A 19,594-nucleotide genomic window follows, 5' to 3' on the forward strand; every position below is an offset into this window, starting at 1 on the left:
ATAAAGGGAAGGGACATTGCGAGCAAATAAGAGTTCTAGCCACCTCGAGGTGGCGGTTTTTCCTCTCGCCCACACCATTTTGTGGAGTGTCAACAACCGTGGCTCGATGGAGGATTCCATGGGCAGCAAGGTATTTTTGGAACTGACCTTCCATATACTCTTTCCCATTGTCACTCCTCAAAATTTGAAGAGTGGCATTAAATTGGGTCTTAACCAACTGATGAAAAAGCTAAAAACACGAAAAAACTTCATTTTTTGTGTGCATAAGGTATACCCAAGTGAACCTAGAATAGCAGTCAATAAAAATGACATACCACCGGTGTCCAGACAGGGAAGCTTTCCTACTAGGACCCCATACATCAGTATGAACAACATGAAATAAGGAAGATGATCTGTTATTAGAAATAGGATAAGTTGAACGTGTCTGTTTAGCCAAGACACAAGGCTCACAAAAAAAGTCTTCCTTATTACAGTCTTTAACTAATGTTGGAAATAAATTTGATAAAGTACCTAAAGGGGGATGGCCTAGCCTAGAGTGCCATTTATGTAATTCAGAAGAGAAAGATGCCGACGGTAAAGCTTGGGTAGGTGTAGGATCGCCATCAAACAGGTACAATCCGCTATGCACTTTACCCGATCCAATCGTCTTCCCCGAGTCCAGTTCCTGAAAGACACAGTGAGTGGGAAAAAAAGTCACTTTACAATTCAGGGATTTAGTGATACTGCTAATGGAAAGAAGGTTAGTTGTAAATTTGGGAATATGCAACACAGATGACAGGGTAAGAGAAGGAGAACAACCAATGGATCCTTTCCCTGATATGGAGGAGAGGGACCCATCAGCAATTTTGACTTTATCCTTACCAGAAGCAGGAGAATATGCATAAAAAAGGCTGGAAGAACCTGTTATGTGATCAGTAGCACCGGAGTCTATGATCCATGGAGTGGAAACTACAGTGACCAGCAAAGGAAATACCTGTACGGTCAGAGAAGGAACCTGAATTGGCAGCAAATGTAGTAGAGGCAGCGGATGTGTTCAACATACGACGTAGAGCCTGGAGTTCTTCTTGGGAGAAACCGATATCAACAGTGGGAGTTCGAGCTACACTTTCAGTGTGATTGGCTTTGTTTTTAGACTTAGCACGACCACGTTTGGCCTCAAAATCAGCTGGCTTCCCATGTAATTTCCAACATTGAGCCTTAGTGTGATATGGTTTGTGACAATGCTCACACTTCACAGGCTCTTTGGTGGTAGTAGCAGCAACACTGTCAGAAGAAGTAACAGGGGTGAAGCCAGCAGTTTGTAAGGCTGATCTCTCAACTTTGGGAGTAAGCATCATGGCAGCCCTTCGTGTCTCTTCACTGTGAACATAAGAAAAGGTCTCCTCTAAAGTGGGGAAAGGAACCCGACCAAGGACTTGCACCCGGATAGGGTCATAATCATCATTGAGTCCAGCTAGGAAATCATAGACCCGAAACTGATCAACATAAGAATAATCGGCAGTAATATCAGTAGTAGTTGTAGGTTGAAACCTAGCATAATGATCCAATTGCTGCCATAAACACTTGAGGGCAGCATAGTATTTAGTGACAGACATCTCCTTCTGAGTAGTGTTTTGGAGTGTCTTCCTGATTTCATAAACCTGAGCATCACTTCCTGATCGACCATAAGTTCCCTTGACAGCAGTCCATATCTGAGTAGCAGTGTCAAGGAGGAGATATTGACTGGATAGATCAGTGGTCATAGAATTTAAGACGAATGACATCACCATAGCATCATTGGCAGCCCATTTAGTACGGGCAACACCTTCTTCAGCAGGTTGTTTGGTGGTGCCAGTAAGATGGCTAGTGAATCCCCTACCAGCCACAGTCAAGGATAGTGATCTGGCCCAGATTAAATAATTCATACCATCAAGCTTAATGGCAGCAGCATAGGGAAGGAAGTCATTCCTAGGCTGACCATCCCCTCCAGAAGTAGCAGTACTTGTTTCAGAATCACCCATAGTTCAGCAAGGCAGAAATCGATCCACAAATTTGAAAAAAACAGATCTTCAAAAAATTGAATCAAATCTGAAATATGGGTTTTGAAGTTGCAGCAATTTCAGCCGTCAGAATAGGCTGAAAAACTGATCGAGTGCTCCTCTAGTAGTGGGGAAGAAGTCCTCCAAAAATTAGCTCCTTCGGATGAGCTAATAAGAAACCCTAAATTTATCAAAATTTAGGAAAAATACAGAAATATCGCAGGTTTGGAATCTGAATTAGATTTGATCCAAAGCTGCAGTCTTCTATAAAGGAATGGTGTAGACCAATAATGGCAGGAACCAATCTCCAAAGAACCAGAAGTCCAACTGTAGTTGAAGAAGTAGCTTGATCTCTAAAGATGGAGGGAATCTGCCGGCAGAATTAGGTCACACCAGTGTCTTCAATCTTCTGTGAGGTGTCATTGAGGGCAGCAGCTATATCTTCATTGGATTCACCTCAAAGTTGCTGCCCTAAGTGAGATAGAGAGTCCGAGAGTGGTGGAGAAGAAGAGAACTAGTAACCGAGACTGTTGGAGAAGGAGAGAACCAGTAGCTTAGAGAGTTGGAGAAGAAAAAACCAGAGAATCGAGAGGGCTGCTTCTTCAGATCAGAAGTGGCTCTGATACCCATGTAAACAGCAGTGAAAAATAATGCTTGAATGATCTTAACCGATCACCAAGGCCCTTTATTTATATAGAATTGAAGTACAATTAATCAAAGTACAAATAGGAATGTTGCCTCAGTCCTAATCCTATTAGGAATTCCTAATACAACTAGGAATGCCAGAATAGGACTCGACTGAGGGAAAAACAATAAAACAAAGGGAAAAGTAAAAGAAGAGAATCATAATCTGACTAGTACTACTCCTAACTTGACTAGGACTAATCCTAATCAGCTAGGACTAGTAGGACTAATCCTAATCTAACTAGGACTACTTAACCCCAATCGGGTAAGCAACCTATTTCAACAGTCTCAAAATAGTCAACACCATAAGTCTGGGTATACCCTTTAGCTACCAGGCGGGCTTTAAGCCGCTCAACAGACCCATCAGAATGGTACTTAATAATGTACACCAACCGACACCTAACTAGGTCTTTACCAGGAGGTAAATCCACCAACTCCCATATGTGTCGAGTCAGTAAAGCATCCATTTCCACAGCCATGGCCAGTTTCTAGGCACGGTTATGAAGAGCCTCAGTGTGAGTGCGGGGAATAGTATACAGAGATAGAGAGGTAGCAAGACTATGTGGACAAGAAGGAAGATGGGATAAAGAAACAAATTGCTCAATAGGATAGGTAACGAAAGACTTTTGAGTACATGAACCTTTACCTTTCCGAGTGGCAATGGGTAAGTCATCAGGATTCGATCAGCTGGTGAGACAGGAAGAGCAAGTAAGGTGGGATCTCCACCAGAGGTTGAGGGAGGTGCAAGAAGCGATGCAGATGGGCCAGTCTGATCTGTATGGAGCTGCCCAAAGTGCCTCTTGCGCCGGTACACCTGTAGTGGAGTAGTCATAGGAACAATGGCAGGAATAGGAGGAGCATCAGACATAGCTAACAGATTACTAGACATATTGGGATTGTCAGAAAAATAGGATATACCCTCGAAGAAGGTGACATCCAGACTCATAAATTGTCTGCGAGTGAGAGGGTCATAGCATCTATACCCCTTTTGGGTCCTAGAGTAACCCAAGAAGATACACTTGGTGGACCGAGGGTCCAACTTATCACCATGGAGATGGAGATTGTGAACAAAGCAAACATACCCAAAAACTCGAGGAGGCAAGCTAAAGCTCGAAATACTGGGAAATAAAATATAAAAAGGTGATTTGTCACCAAGGACAGAAGAGGGCATGCGATTAATCAAGAAACATGAAGTAAGAACTGCATCACACCAAAAAGGTTTGGGCACCTGCATATGCAACATGAGGGCCCTGGCAACTTCAAGTAAGTGCCTATTTTTCCGTTTCGCAACCCCATTCTATTGAGGAGTATAGGAACAACTAGTCTGATGAATCATCCCATTAGAAGCACAATAAGAGGAGATCTCATTTTGAACAAACTCCAAAGCATTATCAGACCGAAATATTTTAATAGAAGCATTAAATTGGGTTTTTATTTCACTGCAAAAATTCTAAAAAACATTTAAAAATTCTGATCTATCCTTTAAAAGGTATAGCCAAGTAGTTCGGGAATAATCATCCACGAAAATGACAAAATAACGAAAACCATGTCTATTGCTAGCACGACAAGGACCCCACACATCTAAAAGCACTAAGGAAAATAAAGAATTACTACGGGGCATAGGACGAGATGGAAAGGTAGCACGATGATGCTTACCCAACTCGCAGCCCTTACACTCTAATTTATTCAAACTCTTAAACTGGGGAAAAACAACTTTTAACCTAGACAAAGATAAATGTCCTAGCCTACAATGCCATCAAAACAGAGACTCTCCACCAACAGTAGTAGCTACAGCTGAAGCAGACGGGGCAGCGCCATGCAAATAATATAAGCCATCTTTCTCACACCACCCTCCACTAATCTTCTTCCTTGTGTGAAGATCCTGAAAAACACAGTAAGAGGGAAAGAAGGTTACCGAGCAATTTAGATTTTTAGTAAGTTGGCTAACAGAAAGAAGACTTAAAGGAAATTGAGGAACATGTAAGACTGAAGAAAGAGAAATAGTAGAATTAAGAGATACAGTACCATGTCCGGTAACAGGAGTAGAGGAACCATTGGCCACAATAACAGGAGGGGTGTGACTGTGTGAGTTAGAAAAGATAGAACTAAAATCCGATGACTTCCCAGTCATATGAGCGGAAGCCCCCGAATCAATGATCCAGGGTTTGGAAGTAGCAAAAAGGAGAGCGGCAGGAGTACCTGCATGAGCTAAGGTGGCAGCGGTGGTGGATGCCCCAGAAGTGGAAGTGGATGATTCCAGACTCTTGATGCGATGCATGAGTTGTTGCATCTCATCACGAAGGTTGGTAGAAGAATCTCCTACGGTCAAACCAGCATTAGAATCGCTAGATGTAGCAAAATCAGAACCATCTTCAGCAGCTGCATGATTGGCCAAGTTTTGAGCCCATTCGGGTTTCCCATGCTTGGACCAGCATGTGTCAACAATGTGATTTGTCTTACCACAATAACAACATAACTGGGCTGCTTTATCAAGATGCTGTCTGCCAGAATTACGACCACCAGATCCACGTCCTCCCCCTGAACCACGGCCTCTGGTAGTAGTGAAAGCAGAATTTTCCTTTGGATTGGTGTCGGGCTTGGAGCTAGGAGAAGCAATACGCTGCAATCTAGAAAAGGTGTCATTCAAGGTAGGGACAGATTCACCAGCAAGTAGATGTCGTTTAACAGCCTTGAGGCTAGGATTTAAACCAGCCAAAAATTTAGACACAAAAAATTCGTTTCTTTGAGCCTTCAACTTCTCAATGTCAGTGGTAAGGGGCTGGAACATATTTAGTTCTTTGACCATTCCCTTAAAGGTGCTGTAATAGTCTTGGAGAGACTTGTCGACTGCTGAAATTGAAATAATTTCTCTTAGAGGTCGAAGATACGTGTCATACTCTTCTCTTGAGAGTATGTCTCCTTTAGATCATCCCAGACTCCCTTTGCCGAGGTGTGGAACATAACATTCGCAGCAATATCTGGCCCCATGGAGTTCCACAACCAAATCAAAATAATAGCATTCTCCCTTTTCCAAGTACTATACTCTTTAGAGTCAGGTTTTGGAGGAGGAGAAGTAATATAGTCAAACTTGTCCTTAGCTATAATGTAAACTTGGACAGCCTGTGCCCACAATAAGTAGTTGGAACCCCCCTTCAGCTTTATGGAGGTAATCTGAACATTCACATTATCGTGGGAGGTCTTCGAATCAGCCATAGTGTATAAACTTCAAAAATTGATGGGAACAAGCACCCAGATGAATCGATTCAGAAATAATAAAGGTGGAGAGGCAGCAACCAATATCACTCAATAGAATCAGCCAAAAACAGAAGTAATAAACAGAAGCAGCAGATAACAAAGGATGACTAATCTTCAGCAAAACCAGAGGTAATAGACAGCAGCAGTCTCACACAGATAGAAGCAGCCAGAACAATGAACCAGGCAGAATCGATCTCAGGGTTTCCTAGAAGGAGAAGAAAACTTAAAAGCAGCAGTATCATCATCCAAACCATGGTACAATAACCTCCATAAGCACTAAGTAACATGTAGAAGTAGGCCGGAACCACAGGATATCAAGCAAAAACTTCCCCAAAAAAAAATCGATAATTGTCAGGGTTTTACCCTGGAATCGATCTCAGCAGTCTTCAAGAATAGTTGAGGGAGAACTCCAATCGATCATCAGATCAAGTCGTTAACAATATATATCACTCCATTCATTCTTCAAGGAGTGGAATTACATCATAGAAGAGGCAGCTATAGGTGGCTGTACACCACAAATCAGATCAATGAAGGGAAATCAGAAGGGGATCGTGGGGGGTTACTCTAATCTGATTAATTCTGCTCTGATACCATGTTATAACACCAGAAGTTAGAAAATCAGGTTAGAGAAAGTAGAAGAGAAGAGGGAAGAAGAAAGAGGAGGAGAAGAAGAGAGTAAATCTCGTGGAAGAGGAGACCTACGGGAGAACAGAATGTTCTCTCGCAGGTTATTTAATGTTTATTTATAAAATAATATGAATTGGACCAAACTGCCCTTACGTATGTTGAAATACTAAAAACCCAGAAATAACATAAGGACACAAAGACCTATTTGCCCATATAACTATCGACTTCAACAAACATAAATTGAACCAGTTCAGACCATGGTTCAATTTAAGTGATTTAATTTCATTGGTTGCTTAGAGCGGACGTGGGAGTTGCCCCGATCAGTGACAGGCTCCGAGAGAGTCGATTAAGGTGGTATGGTCATATTCTATGGAGGCCTAGGGACGCCCCAGTAAGGAGAAGTGATATGATCCCAATTGAAGGAGCCAAAAGAGCTAGGGGCAGGCCTAAAATGACCATAGGAGAAGTGGTGTGGAAGGACATGCATAGCCTAAGTCTTGTACCAAGTATGACCTCGGATAGGGCCTATTGGAGGGCAAGGATCCATGTTGTAGACCCCATTTATTTGAGATTCTCCTATCGTGTTGGGCTGGGCTTCTTCCATCTTAGTATCTTACATCTAGCATCATTTTACATTTTGCTTTCCTTGTTGTGTTTGGATCCATGTAGCCGACCCCATTAAGTTGGGATAAGGCTGAGTTTGTTGTTATTGTAATTTCATTGGTTACTTAGGAATCTTTTTTATTTCAGCTGTTATTTAAAGTTACTCCACCCCTCCATGATTTATGTAGAGGGTGTGTTTTGTAATACGAATAGAATTGAGGCCTTTAGTCTATTATAAATAATAGACCGTGGGAGGCTCCTCCACAATTCAGATTTAAAAAATAAAAAACTCTTTTGTTTGTCGCTGCCATTGTTGCTGCTGTTTAGCTCCACGTGAGTGTGCCTTGTGAGTAATATCAAGGTGAAGGGATTGGTGGACTCCGATCGACTCCTTGCATCTTGCAGATCGGGAGGTCCTGCTCTAGTTCTTCGTCAAGCTGCTGCCTTGAAGATCTTCAATTACAAGTAAGTAATTTACAGAAATTCTGCAATCAACCTTCTTCTCATCCTCCAACCTAAGCCCTACCCTAGCTCCATTAAACCCTAAATTTCCTGTTCGGCCTTAACCCACCATCAAAATCCAATCAAAATTGGATCACAGCCTCATCTCACCATACTCTACACTCGACCCAAGTTACAGCCCCATCCCACCATTAAAAACCCTTATCCCCTCCTCTCCAACAAACCCTAAAACCCCAAATTTTCCCACAGCTCATTCCAACCATCAGTTTCTGCCCAAATTTAGCTCAAACCTTCTCCTCACCATTAAGAAAATTCGACCCAAACCCCTAGCCAAAATTCTTATTCTAAACCCTAAAATCCTTCACTCCCCTCTTTCCCGAAACCCAATACCCTAACCCTAATTTTCTGAATTTAATTTTTTAATTAAACATCTTTCAAACCTTCACTGTTAGCTTCCCCTAAGCCTGCCTAACTTTACTAAATAAAACCCAACCTCATTACCCTAAACCTAACCCTAATTCTGATCAAATTCCCCAATTCTGCCCCAATCGGCCAGCAGATTTGTGAGATCCTGAATTAAGTGGCTCCTAGTAGACCCCTGTCTATCTAGGACTATATTAATCTGTGGGTTCCTTCTTTTGGTGTGGGGTGCGTGGGAGGAGGTAATCAGATCTCAGCCTTTTGCTCTGCTGATTACCCTCTTGGTCTCCTCCAAACAAAAACAAAATTACATCTTGATTGTAGTTCCACTGGTAGCCCATGTATTGCCAGGACTTGTGGTGTGCTTGGGGAATTAGTGTAGGTCTAAACAGTAATTCCAGCAACACTGAAGAGGGCTATATCTCAGAATTAGAAAGTTTTCCAGAATTAGTAACTCGACACTTAGATGGGGATGAACTTCTAGTCGAGGGTAAAACTTCTTGGTAGGAATAACTCCACAAAATTATCGGCCTCTTCGGGTGGCCAGATGAAGAGTAATGGCTTGCGCATAGAACTAGAAACTAAGGGAAGAAAATGGCAACTTACAGTTACAGCCAGATGCAGTCAGTGGATGGGGCTGTAATCAGTATCGAATGGAGGGAATATGAAGGGTAGCATCTTACCAAAATATGGCCTGAGATTGCTGGCCAGATGATGATATATCAAGGTCTGAAATTTCTGACAGAACTCCAAAACCAGGGAGCCACTGGGTATATATAGCCTTTTATCACCAGCTTCCCTAGAGGATCAATAGAGCAGCCTTGATTGGTTGTAACAGCAATCAACAGTGACAAAAGGGTCTCGATTCCTCACAATAGAACATAGGTTGCAGGTTTAATGAAAATAGAAACAAGGAAATAACAGAATGGAGAATAAGGGGAAGAAGAAGAAGATAGAAGGGATAGGAAGGGAATGGTCTCTCACCCACGACCTCTCACTGTAACTCTCTCACAGTGCAGCTGACCCGCTCAGCAAACTGAATCTCTCAGGCAAGCAATAAGCTTCATTCTTTTCTTCAAAGATCATTGGGCTAGGCTGCCCTCTTTCCTTTATTTAATAGAAACTCCTATTTTAGAGAACAAAACAAACTGAAATTAGAAACTACCTGAGATTCTATTGCAATTTGCAATGAAATAAAATTTACTTTCTAAACTATGATATTGGCAGCATCTAATATTGTACTCCAGCTGTCCCTATGGGCCCACAGCACTGCTCATGTGAACAGTACCTCATGAACAGTAACTTGTGGTACTGTTCACGTGAACAGTACTTTTCCTGAATTGTAATTTTGTCGGCTTCTTCTTCATGCTTCGATCTACATCAGGAATGTGAAGGTAATGCAGTTGACAGTTGCTATTACTATTTCCCTGTAGGTGTTACAAATTCCAAATTGCTTAGTTCAAATCCCTCATTTAATTTAAAATCTGCGGCCTTTATTTTAGCCTCTATTTAATGGTCACAGCTGCTTGTTCAAGGTTATTTAAGAATGTTTATGAGCTGGCTCTATTCTTAAGAGACTATATCATGGAGGTTTCACATCATATCTGTCAAATAAGGTTTTAAGCCAATCTTTGAATGTCTCATTCCATTCGAGGCCTCAATCATCCAACTCTTTGATGATTCTTTGGCTGAAGAAGTTGTATTTGAAGAGGTTATATATGCCTATGTATATCTTCTTCTGATGCCCGTATTTTTGTCCACTTCCTTGTAAGGATTCTTTGCTTATGGCCCATTGGCCCCCATGATTCCGATCAATTCAAAGAAGGATTTGGCCCTAGTGTGACTCAGCTGGCCCAATTAAGTTCAAGATGCATTCCTCATGGGCTTTTGAGTAGTAAGAGTTTCAAGCCTGTGTGCTGGATAGGATCAGTTGTTCTCTAGTCATATCTGTCAGCTGATGCGCTTTGTTATTATGAAATCCTTCTTCAGTATTAAGTGATCAGGATTTTTTCACATCCTTGTTTTTTTGAACATTGTGCTCTACTATCATGTTTGAAATTTTTTATTTACGTTCCAACATTTTGAAACTTAGATGGTTGATACCAATGGTTTGCAAATTTATTCTAATTTCAGGGTTTGCCACATCTTGGTGTTAAAATAAAGTGGCCCAATGATTTGTACTTAAATGGCATGAAAGTTGGAGGCGTCTTATGCACTTCAACATATAGATCAAAGAAGTTCAATGTCAGTACTGGTAAAAGGGCCTAACCTTCTGGGCACAGCATGCAATTCTTTTGTAACCAGACATACTTTGCATATATTTAGGTTTAATTTCATAGCTGAACTTTACTTTTCTCTGCCATTCATTGGATTCCCTTTCCTACATGCATTTCATTTCGCAAGTAACTCTATTGTTGGTTTGATGCTCATACAAGACATGTTTGCAGGAATAGGTTTAAATGTGGATAACGAGGAGCCGACCATCTGTTTGAATGCAGCACTTCGAGAAATAAGCTCTAATGCTTACCAACTAAGGAGGGAGGATATTCTTGTGGAATTTTTCAAGAAATTTGAGAATCTTTTTGGTATTTTCTTGAATGAAGGTGAACCAAATCTCTTTCAGCATTTATTCAATTATTCTTATAATTCTAATTTGGGTGATTTGGATCTATGAATTCCATTGACCTGATATGGGATTTTTAGGTGTTGAATTCCGTGAATACTGGCTTTGAGTCATAGTGACTACAACCATCATTATTTATAATAAAGAAAAGAACATTCTGGAATGAGTACAACGACAAATATACCCTTAGGACAATTCTACCTTACTCCCTTTCCAGAACAGGACTTGAGATAACGAAGTATTCTGTAGGCTGCTTCCAAGTGAGAAGAGTGTGGATCATCATGTATTGACTGACAACACTCACAGCAAATGTGATATCTGGCCGGGTATGTGAGAGGTAAATCAATCGGCCAACCAACCTCTGATAGCTACCCTTATCCACTGGATCACCTTCCTTACTCTTCAAATGTGTGTTGGGCTCAAGAGGGGTATCTGCTGGTTTACACCTAAGCATCCCTGTTTCACTCAATAAATCCAGGTTATATTTTCTTTGGGAGAGAGACATGCCCTTAGTTGAATAGACAACCTCAATCCCTAAGAAATACCTTAATCTGCTCAAGTCTTTGACTTTAAATTCGGTGCCCAAATAAGTCTTTAGCTTCTGGATCTCCTGTGCATCACTGCCCGTGTTCACTATGTCATCAACATAGATAGTCAATATTGTCATTTGATGTCCCATCCTTTTGACAAATAATGTATGATCAACATTGCTCTGCTTATAGCCATAAGCAACCATGGCCTTATGGAATCGGCCAAACCAAACCCTTGGTGATTGTTTCAAGCCATACAATGCTAGAAGTTATGTAATAAGGGTAGTCTAGGAACTAGTCTTATGTCTAGCTGCCGTATTATGTATTTTTCCGTTCTTTATCCTTTTTTACCTTTTACCTCCCTAGGGAGGTGGACTTTTTAATATTATTGAAGTAATATAGATGTATGGAGGTCTCTCTCCAACACAAGTCACTTAACCAAAATTATTCTCTTGTCTTCTCTCTTGTCTCATTCTTCATCCTTTCTCATCTTCTTCCTGCTCTCCTACTTACTTTCTTAACCTAGAATCCAACTTGGTGTCGAGTTTTAGGGTTTGAGAGTCGAATCCAAAATAGTTGTCACGGCGTCACGGCGATCCAAGTCGGTGGAGGGGTGTCACGTCGATATATCGACATGTCGCCCTCCATGGCGTTGCCATGGCGAGCATGTCGACCATGTTTTATTTTTTATTTTCTCTATTTTTAATGTGTTAATAGATGTATACTCAAGCCATGTTTTATTTTTCTCTATTGTTTCTCAAGTTTTAAGAAGAAAATTCAGAAATCAAGAAGAAATCAAAGAGGGAAAGAAGAAATCGAAAGAAATCGAAGAGGGAAAGAAGACAGGGAAGAAGAAATCGAAGAGGGAAAGAAGACAGGAAGAAGAAATCGAAGAAGAAATCGAAAGAAATTGAAGAGGGAAAGAAGAAATCGAAGAGGGAAGAAGAAATCAAGAAGAAGAAGAAGAATCGAGGGAAAGAGAGTCGAGGAAGAAATCAAAGAGGTCGCTGCGGTCGCCACAGCCCTCGCCCTGCCATGCCGCATGGGACGCCATGGCGACCATGACAACATGGAATCACTTCTTATCCCATTTTTCTTCTCTTTGAAATCCTAGGGCACAAAGGATTTCAAGGAGAAGCTTCCTATGTAAAGAATTTGTTGAAAGAACTATGAAATAGGTTTGAAATAACCTATTCTAGTGTTTGCTACTGTTGTTTGAGCTTGGATGAAGCTCTATTGATGATTTGAAGGTCTTCTAGCCACTGCTAGAGTTACCGCAAGCTCTACAGTGCAGTCCCTTTATCTCTCTCTCTCGGCATGGGTTTGCAGATTGGAATGGGTCACTAGAATCGCCCAAGGGTGTTGTTCAAGGGCCATGTGCTTCCTCTTGCTGCTTGAAGGCTCAATCTGAACACAACTCTTTTTCGTGGAATCCTATTTTCTGCCCAGGTAAAGCCGAGAATGTCTGATTCCCTTTTCTATTGCATTTGGACTACAATATGTTGCCTCCTTTGTTGAGTAATGCTTGTGCACAGCTTTTGTGAAGCTTTTGGACTTGTTTAAGGTTGATGTTACCTCTTGGAGAGTATTAAAGTAAAGTACTCCTAAGGCTGTTTCTGTTCTTTTCTTGTATTTGGTTCCTTTTTGGGTTGAGTGTGTACTCCCCACTTAGATTGGTATCCTAGTATATGGTCAAGTGCTATTTTCCCTACAAGATGGTTGATTCAGAGACTTCAGGCTTGGTTCGACTGATTCACAGCCCACTCCAACAGCCCCTCAATTTGTTTATGAGAACTCTCATCCTCAGATCTCCATTGTGAAGCTTGATAACACCAATTTCTTGGACTGGTCACATTCTGTGAAGTTATCTCTTAGGAGTAAAGGGAAACTTGGATATATTACTGGCGCTATTAAAGCCCCAGAGGCTGGTTCTCCTACTTATGAGAAATGGGAGACAAAAAATTCCACAGTCATGACATGGTTAATCTTCTCCATGAATTGGGAGAAGGTTTATGAGAAAAGAAACTGCCAAGGCAATTTGGGACAGTGTCTCCCAGACATTTGACAGGGTAGGTGACTCCGCCAAGGTCTATTAGCTTTACCAAAAAATTTATTCAATGAAGCAAGGTGACAAGACCATTTCTGAGTACTACAATGCTTATATTAGTCTCTTAGAGGAGTATGATCACTACAGAGATCTTCAATTGAGCAATCCAGAGGATGAAGCAAAGGTGTATCATACTCTTGAAAAGGAGCGTGTCTTCACTTTACTTGGTGGTTTTAACCCTGACTATGAGCCAATTAGGCTCCAGATTTTAGGCCAGTCCCCTCTTCCATCTCTTATGAGGTTTGTAGTTATTTACAGAGTGAGGAGACTCGACGTGTTGCTATGGAATCAGCTCTAGTATCTTCTTTTGAGAAGTCAACCCTCAATTCTAGTTCTTTCCGGGACACCCGTGGAGGTAATGGAGGCCAGGGGCCTAACCTTGGGGAAGACAGAGTAGTTGAGATCAGTGGTACTAGTGGAGGTGGCAGAGACAGATTTAAATGAGATCATTGTGGGAGATCTGGACATACCAAGGATAGGTGTTGGACTCTTCATGGACGTCCTCCTGGTACACGGGGTGGTGCTCGTGGTGGCCACAGAGGGGGAGCTCGAGGAGCACACTCTGTTATGACTGAGGCTGATACTACCCAGGATGACTCCACTCTAGCAGATGCAGTGTTTCGTAGGGTCATGTCATAGCTGAGCACATCCTCTACACCCTCAGTGACTAGTTCTTCTTCATCATTAGCTTTGCAGGTCTCCACCTCAACTTCTACTGCAGCCCAGTTTTGGGTCATGGACTCTGGTGCCACTGACCACATGACTGGTACGTCCCATTATTATGATTCCTATACCATTTGTTCTGGTAAGGATAAGGTTCGGGTGGCTGATGGCTCCCTTTCCTCCATCTCTGGTAAGGGCAGTATCCCTGTTACATCATCTATCTCTCTTACTTTGGTTCTTCATGTCGCTAACCTTACCCTTAATCTTCTGTCTATGAGTCATTTGACAATCTCTGAATTAGTGTCACTTTTTTTCCTTCTCATTGTCTGTTTCAGGATTTGGTGACGAAGAGGATTATTGGCAGTGGTTGTGAGGAGCAAGGCCTTTATCTTTTTGAACCTTTTTTGCCCACAGCTCAGTCCTATGTGTGTGGACGTAATGATAGTAGTTCTGTGGATTCTGTTATGTTATGGCATCGTCGTTTTAGCCATCCATCTTTTGTTGTAATGAGGAAACAATTACCTCACTTATTTTCTTCTATTGCCTCTTCTCATGTATTTCAATGCGAACCATGTATGTTTCCCAAACACTGTCGTTCACCATATCCATATCATGGTAATAGATCCGTTTCTCCTTTTTACATTGTGTATACAGATGTTTGGGGTCCTTCCCCTACTACCTCTTTATTTAGTTATCGTTACTTTCTTTCATTTGTTGATGATTTTTCTCGTGCTACTTGTACTGTTCTTATGAAGCATAAAAGTGATGTCTGTGATGCATTTAAAAATTTTTATTAGATGATTCTTACTCAATTTGATACTCGAATCAAAATTGTTCGGTTTGATAAAGGGGGGGGGGGGAAGTACATGTTTGGTGGCCTCCAAATCTTCTTTACTAATAATGGCATTATCCATCAGCTAGCGTGTGTTGACACACCCCAACAAAATGGGGTAGCTGAGAGGAAAAATCGCCATTTATTGGAGGTTATTCGAAGTCTTCTCTTTAGCATGCATGTTCCTAAAACCTTCTGGTCTGAAGCCCTTTTCACTGCTTCTTTTCTCATTAATCGCATGCCTAGTGAACTCCTTGGTTCCAAATCTCCATTAGAAACCTTATCTCCATAGGTTTTTGCTTTTTCTCTTCCTCCAAGTCTTTGGATGTGTTTGTTATGTGCATATTAATAAACCCCATCGCACTAAACTTGATCCCAAAGCCCTCAAGCATCTCTTTCTTGGGTACTCTTCTACTTCCAAAGGCTACAAATGCTATCATCCTTCTTCTCGTCGGTGTCTTCTCTCTAAAGATGTCACCTTTCTTTGCCCCTTCTCAGCATCCTCTTCAGGGGGAGAATTGTGGAAGTGAACAGGCTACTGATTTCTTTCATTCTCCTCTCCCTATCTCTCCTTTTATGCTTGACATTGGAAAACACAGGACTATGAATGTGGTTGATACTGCTGATCAATCAGGTGTGAATACAAAATTGGTTGCTGAAAGTGGTTCTGGTAATGAGAAGGAGAAGGATTACCACATTAAATACAAGAGAGGTGAAGGCTTGCATAATGAAGTAAAGAAGACCTGCCAAGAGTCCTCTTTGGATCCAGATCCACATCCTGAGATTCATTCTCCTCAATCAGGTGATATCCCTTCTCCTCCATCTGATTTAGACCTTCGTATTGCTGTTAGAAAGGGGAAAAGAACTTGTACTAATCCTATAACCCAGTTTGTTTCCTATGATGCTCTTTCTCCTACAGGTCTTGCCTTTATTGCTGCTCTCTCTACAGCTTCTATTCCCAGGAATGTTACTGATGTTATGTCTGACCCAAAATGGAGACAAGCTATATCTGAGGAGATGATGGCCCTTGAGAAGAATGGTACTTGGCAATTGGTGGATCTTCTCAGAGGACGTGTCCCAGTTGGATGTAGATGGGTCTACACCATCAAATATAAATCTGATGGCACTGTTGAGAGATACAAAACAAGGTTGGTGGCCAAGGGGTACAGTCAAGTCTATGGAATTGACTATCAGGAGACATTTGCTCCTGTGGCTAAGCACAACTCTATAAGAGTTCTTTTATCAGTGGCTGCCAATAAAGATTGGCCATTATATTTGTTAGATGTCAAGAATGCCTTCCTTCATGGTGACTTGGAAGAGGAAGTGTACATGCAAACTCCACCAGGTTTCAACATACCTTCAGCTAAAGGGAAAGTATTTCTTCTTAAGAAGACATTATATGGTCTCAAACAGTCACCAAAGGCATGGTTTGAGTGCTTCCGGCAAGCCATTCTGAAGAATGGGTATTCCCAGAGTCAAGCTGATAATACTCTCTTTACCAAGCGGGGCAATGGTACCATTACAGCTTTTATTGTCTATGTTGATGATATTGTGGTCACTGGAGATGATACAGCTGAGATAGATAAACTGAAGATCTACTTGGCTAAACAATTTGCAATCAAAGATCTGAGTCCCTTGCAGTACTTCTTGGGGATTGAAGTATCAAGGTCCAAGAAGGGAATCAACATATGTCAACGGAAGTTTGACAGAGACAGGGATGTTAGGCTGCAAACCAGCAAGCTCTCCTATTGAGCAGAACTACAAATTAGGGGAAGCTTGTGGTCCCTCTCTTGTTGATGCAAGAAAGTACCAGAGGTTAGTGGGAAAGCTTATCTATCTTTCTATGACACGCCTAGATATTTCCTATACAGTGGGAGTAGTGAGCCAATTTATGCATGCCCCCCAAGAGTGGCCACTTAGATGCTGTGTATCGTATTCTCAGATATCTGAAGTCTTCCCCAGGAAAAGGGTTGTTGTATGCCAAGCATGATTACTTGAGAGTGGAAGGTTTCACTAATGCTGATTGGGCTGGATCCATCACAAACGGGAGATCTACCTCCAGCTATTGTACCTTTATGGGAGGCAATTTGGTTACATGGAGAAGCAAAAAACAGCATGTTGTAGCCAAATCCAGTGCATAAGTGGAATTTAGAGCTATGGCCCATGGAGTGTGTGAACTTATTTGGCTGAAGAGGCTTGTTCAAGAATTGGGGTTGGACACTGAAGGGCCTATGAGACTCTACTGTGATAACAAAGCAGCCATTAGTATTGCTCACAATACAGTTCAACATGACAGAACAAAACATATTGAAGTGGATCAACACTTTATCAAAGAGAAGATTGACTCCGGCTGCATTTGTACCCCTTTCGTGAAGACTTGTGATCAACTAGCAGACATCTTCACCAAGGGGCTTATCTTCCTTCAGTTTAGTACCCTCTTATGCAAGTTGGGATTCTGGGAATGCATGATTTTTATTCTCCAGCTTGAGGGGGAGTGTTAGAAGTTATGTAATTAGGGTAGTTTAGGAACTAGTCTTATGTCTTGTTGCCTTATTATGTATTTTCCCTTTCTTTATCCTTTTTTACCTTTTACCTCCCTAGGGAGGTGGATGTAATACTTTCCTTAATATTATTGAAGTAATATAGATGTGTAGAGGTCTCTCTCCAACACAAGTCACTCGACCAAAATTATTCTCTTCTCTTCTCTTTTGTCTCATTCTTCCTCCTCCAACTTCTTCCTCCTCTCCTACTTACTTTCTTAACCTAGAATCCAACTTATAGAGCCTTCTTCAACTTACATACCTTTCCCTGAGTCTCTTAAGAGGTAAATCCAGGAAGGATCTCCACATGTAAACATCTTCTTCCAAGTCTCCATGTAGGAAGGCATTCTTCACATCAAGTTATTGGAGTTCCCAACCTTGATTCACAGCACAAGAACTGGTAACCCGCACAGTATTCATCTTTACTACAGGAGCAAAGGTCTCTTGATAGTCAATACTTTGGGTTTGAGTAAACCCTTTGGCTACTAGTCTTGCTTTGTATCTTTCCACTGAGCCATCAGCCTTGTGCTTCACAACAAAGACCCATTTACAACCAACAGGTTTCTTCCCTAGTGGAGGACTCACCAAATCCTAGGTCTGATTTTTCTTAAGGGCAAGCATCTCTTCATTCATCGCATCTGTAGAAATAAGTGAATGGCTTACTATGATAGCCCTCCACGATATGTATTTATAATAGGACTCCTATTACAAATATGACTCTAACTCTATAACTCTAACTCCAACTAATTAAATAGAGTTAGAATGGAACTAGGAATGGGAAATAACTAAAATAGAAATAACTAAAATAGAAGTAACACCCCATGGGTCGATCTTATATTATGGATCGACCCATGTCACACGATATACCCATATTCCAACACTCCCCCTCAAGTTGGTGCGTACATATCAGTCATGCCCAACTTGCACACTAGAGGTTGAAAAACTTCTCCACTTAAACCTTTGGTGAACACATCAGCCATCTGTTCTCCAGATTGAACATAAGGAACACAAACCGTCCCATTATCCAGATTCTCCTTGATAAAATGACAATCAATTTCAATATGTTTCGTCCTATCATGTCTGATCTGGATTATGGGCAATGCTTATTGCTGATTTATCGTCGAGAGAGTCGCATAGGCAGAGTAATAGGAATGCTCAAATCTTGTAACAAGGTTTTGAGCCACAATAGTTCACAAATACCAAGAGCCATAGCTCTAAATTCAGCCTCTGCACTGGAACGGGCCACCACTGTTTGCTTCTTGCTGCGCTATGTAACACAATTTTCACCCACAAATGTATAGTAACCTGAGGTGGATTTTCAATCATGGGAACCAGCCCAATCTGAGTCAGTGTAGGCCTCAATCTGTAAATGCTCATGACAAGAGAATAACACTCCTTTTCCAGGAGCTGACTTCAAGTATCTTAAAATCCTGAATACCGCTTCCAAATGATTAGACCGAGGATCATGCATGAATTGACTGATAAGATTCACACCATAGGCAATGTCAGGCCTAGTGTGAGATAAATAAATTAGTTGCCTAACCAGCCTCTGATATCTCCCTTTGCCCACTGGTTCACCATCAGTGTCTCGAAAACGAACATTTGCCTCAATGGAAGTATCCACAGGAGAACAACCTAACATGCCAGTTTCAGAAAGAAGATCTAGAGTATACTTGCGTTGAGATAAGAACAGCCCTTGAGAACAATGGGCCACTTCAATCCCTAGAAAATAGCGAAGTATGCCTAGATCTTTAATCTTAAATTCCTTGGCCAAATAATTCTTCAACTTGGAAATTTCAATAGAGTTATTTCCAGTTACAATGATATCATCAACATATACTATGAGGAGAGTAATAATGCTGCCCGATGTCTTGATAAATAAGGTATGATCTGCTTTGCTCTGTTTATAACCAGATGTCAACATTGCCGTCTGAAAGCGACCAAACCATGCACGTGGTGATTGTTTCAGACCATACAAAGCACGCTTAAGTTTACAAACCTTGCCTTGAGTTGCAGCAGATGAAAAACCAGAAGGAATATCCATATATACCTCTTCCTCTAATTCACCATGGAGAAAAGCATTTTTAACATCAAGTTGTTGTAGACTCCATCCTAAGTTCACAGCATAAGAGAGTATTACCCTGATAGTATTCATTTTGGCAACATGTGCAAAAGTCTCCAAATAGTCTATCCCATATGTCTGAGTAAATCCGCGAGCAACCAGCCTTGC

At 41.4% G+C, this 19,594-nt stretch overlaps 1 protein-coding gene across 3 annotated transcripts in view; it reads left to right on the forward strand.

The window, feature by feature from the left end:
* The window catches only part of LOC122662409 (biotin--protein ligase 2-like), a 48,150-nt gene that overhangs the window by 17,580 nt on the left and 10,976 nt on the right, over window positions 1–19,594 (forward strand). For all 3 annotated transcript variants that reach the window (XR_006333018.1, XM_043858030.1, XM_043858031.1), the window contains 2 exons: window positions 10,203–10,323; window positions 10,517–10,672. Coding sequence is in view for 2 of the 3 variants with exons in the window: in XM_043858030.1 (XP_043713965.1) it covers window positions 10,203–10,323; window positions 10,517–10,672 (277 nt within the window). In the remaining variant the exon portion in view is untranslated. The remainder of the gene's footprint in view (window positions 1–10,202; window positions 10,324–10,516; window positions 10,673–19,594) is intronic.

Source organism: Telopea speciosissima, chromosome 5, assembly GCF_018873765.1.
Source record: "Telopea speciosissima isolate NSW1024214 ecotype Mountain lineage chromosome 5, Tspe_v1, whole genome shotgun sequence".
Lineage (NCBI taxonomy): Eukaryota > Viridiplantae > Streptophyta > Magnoliopsida > Proteales > Proteaceae > Telopea > Telopea speciosissima.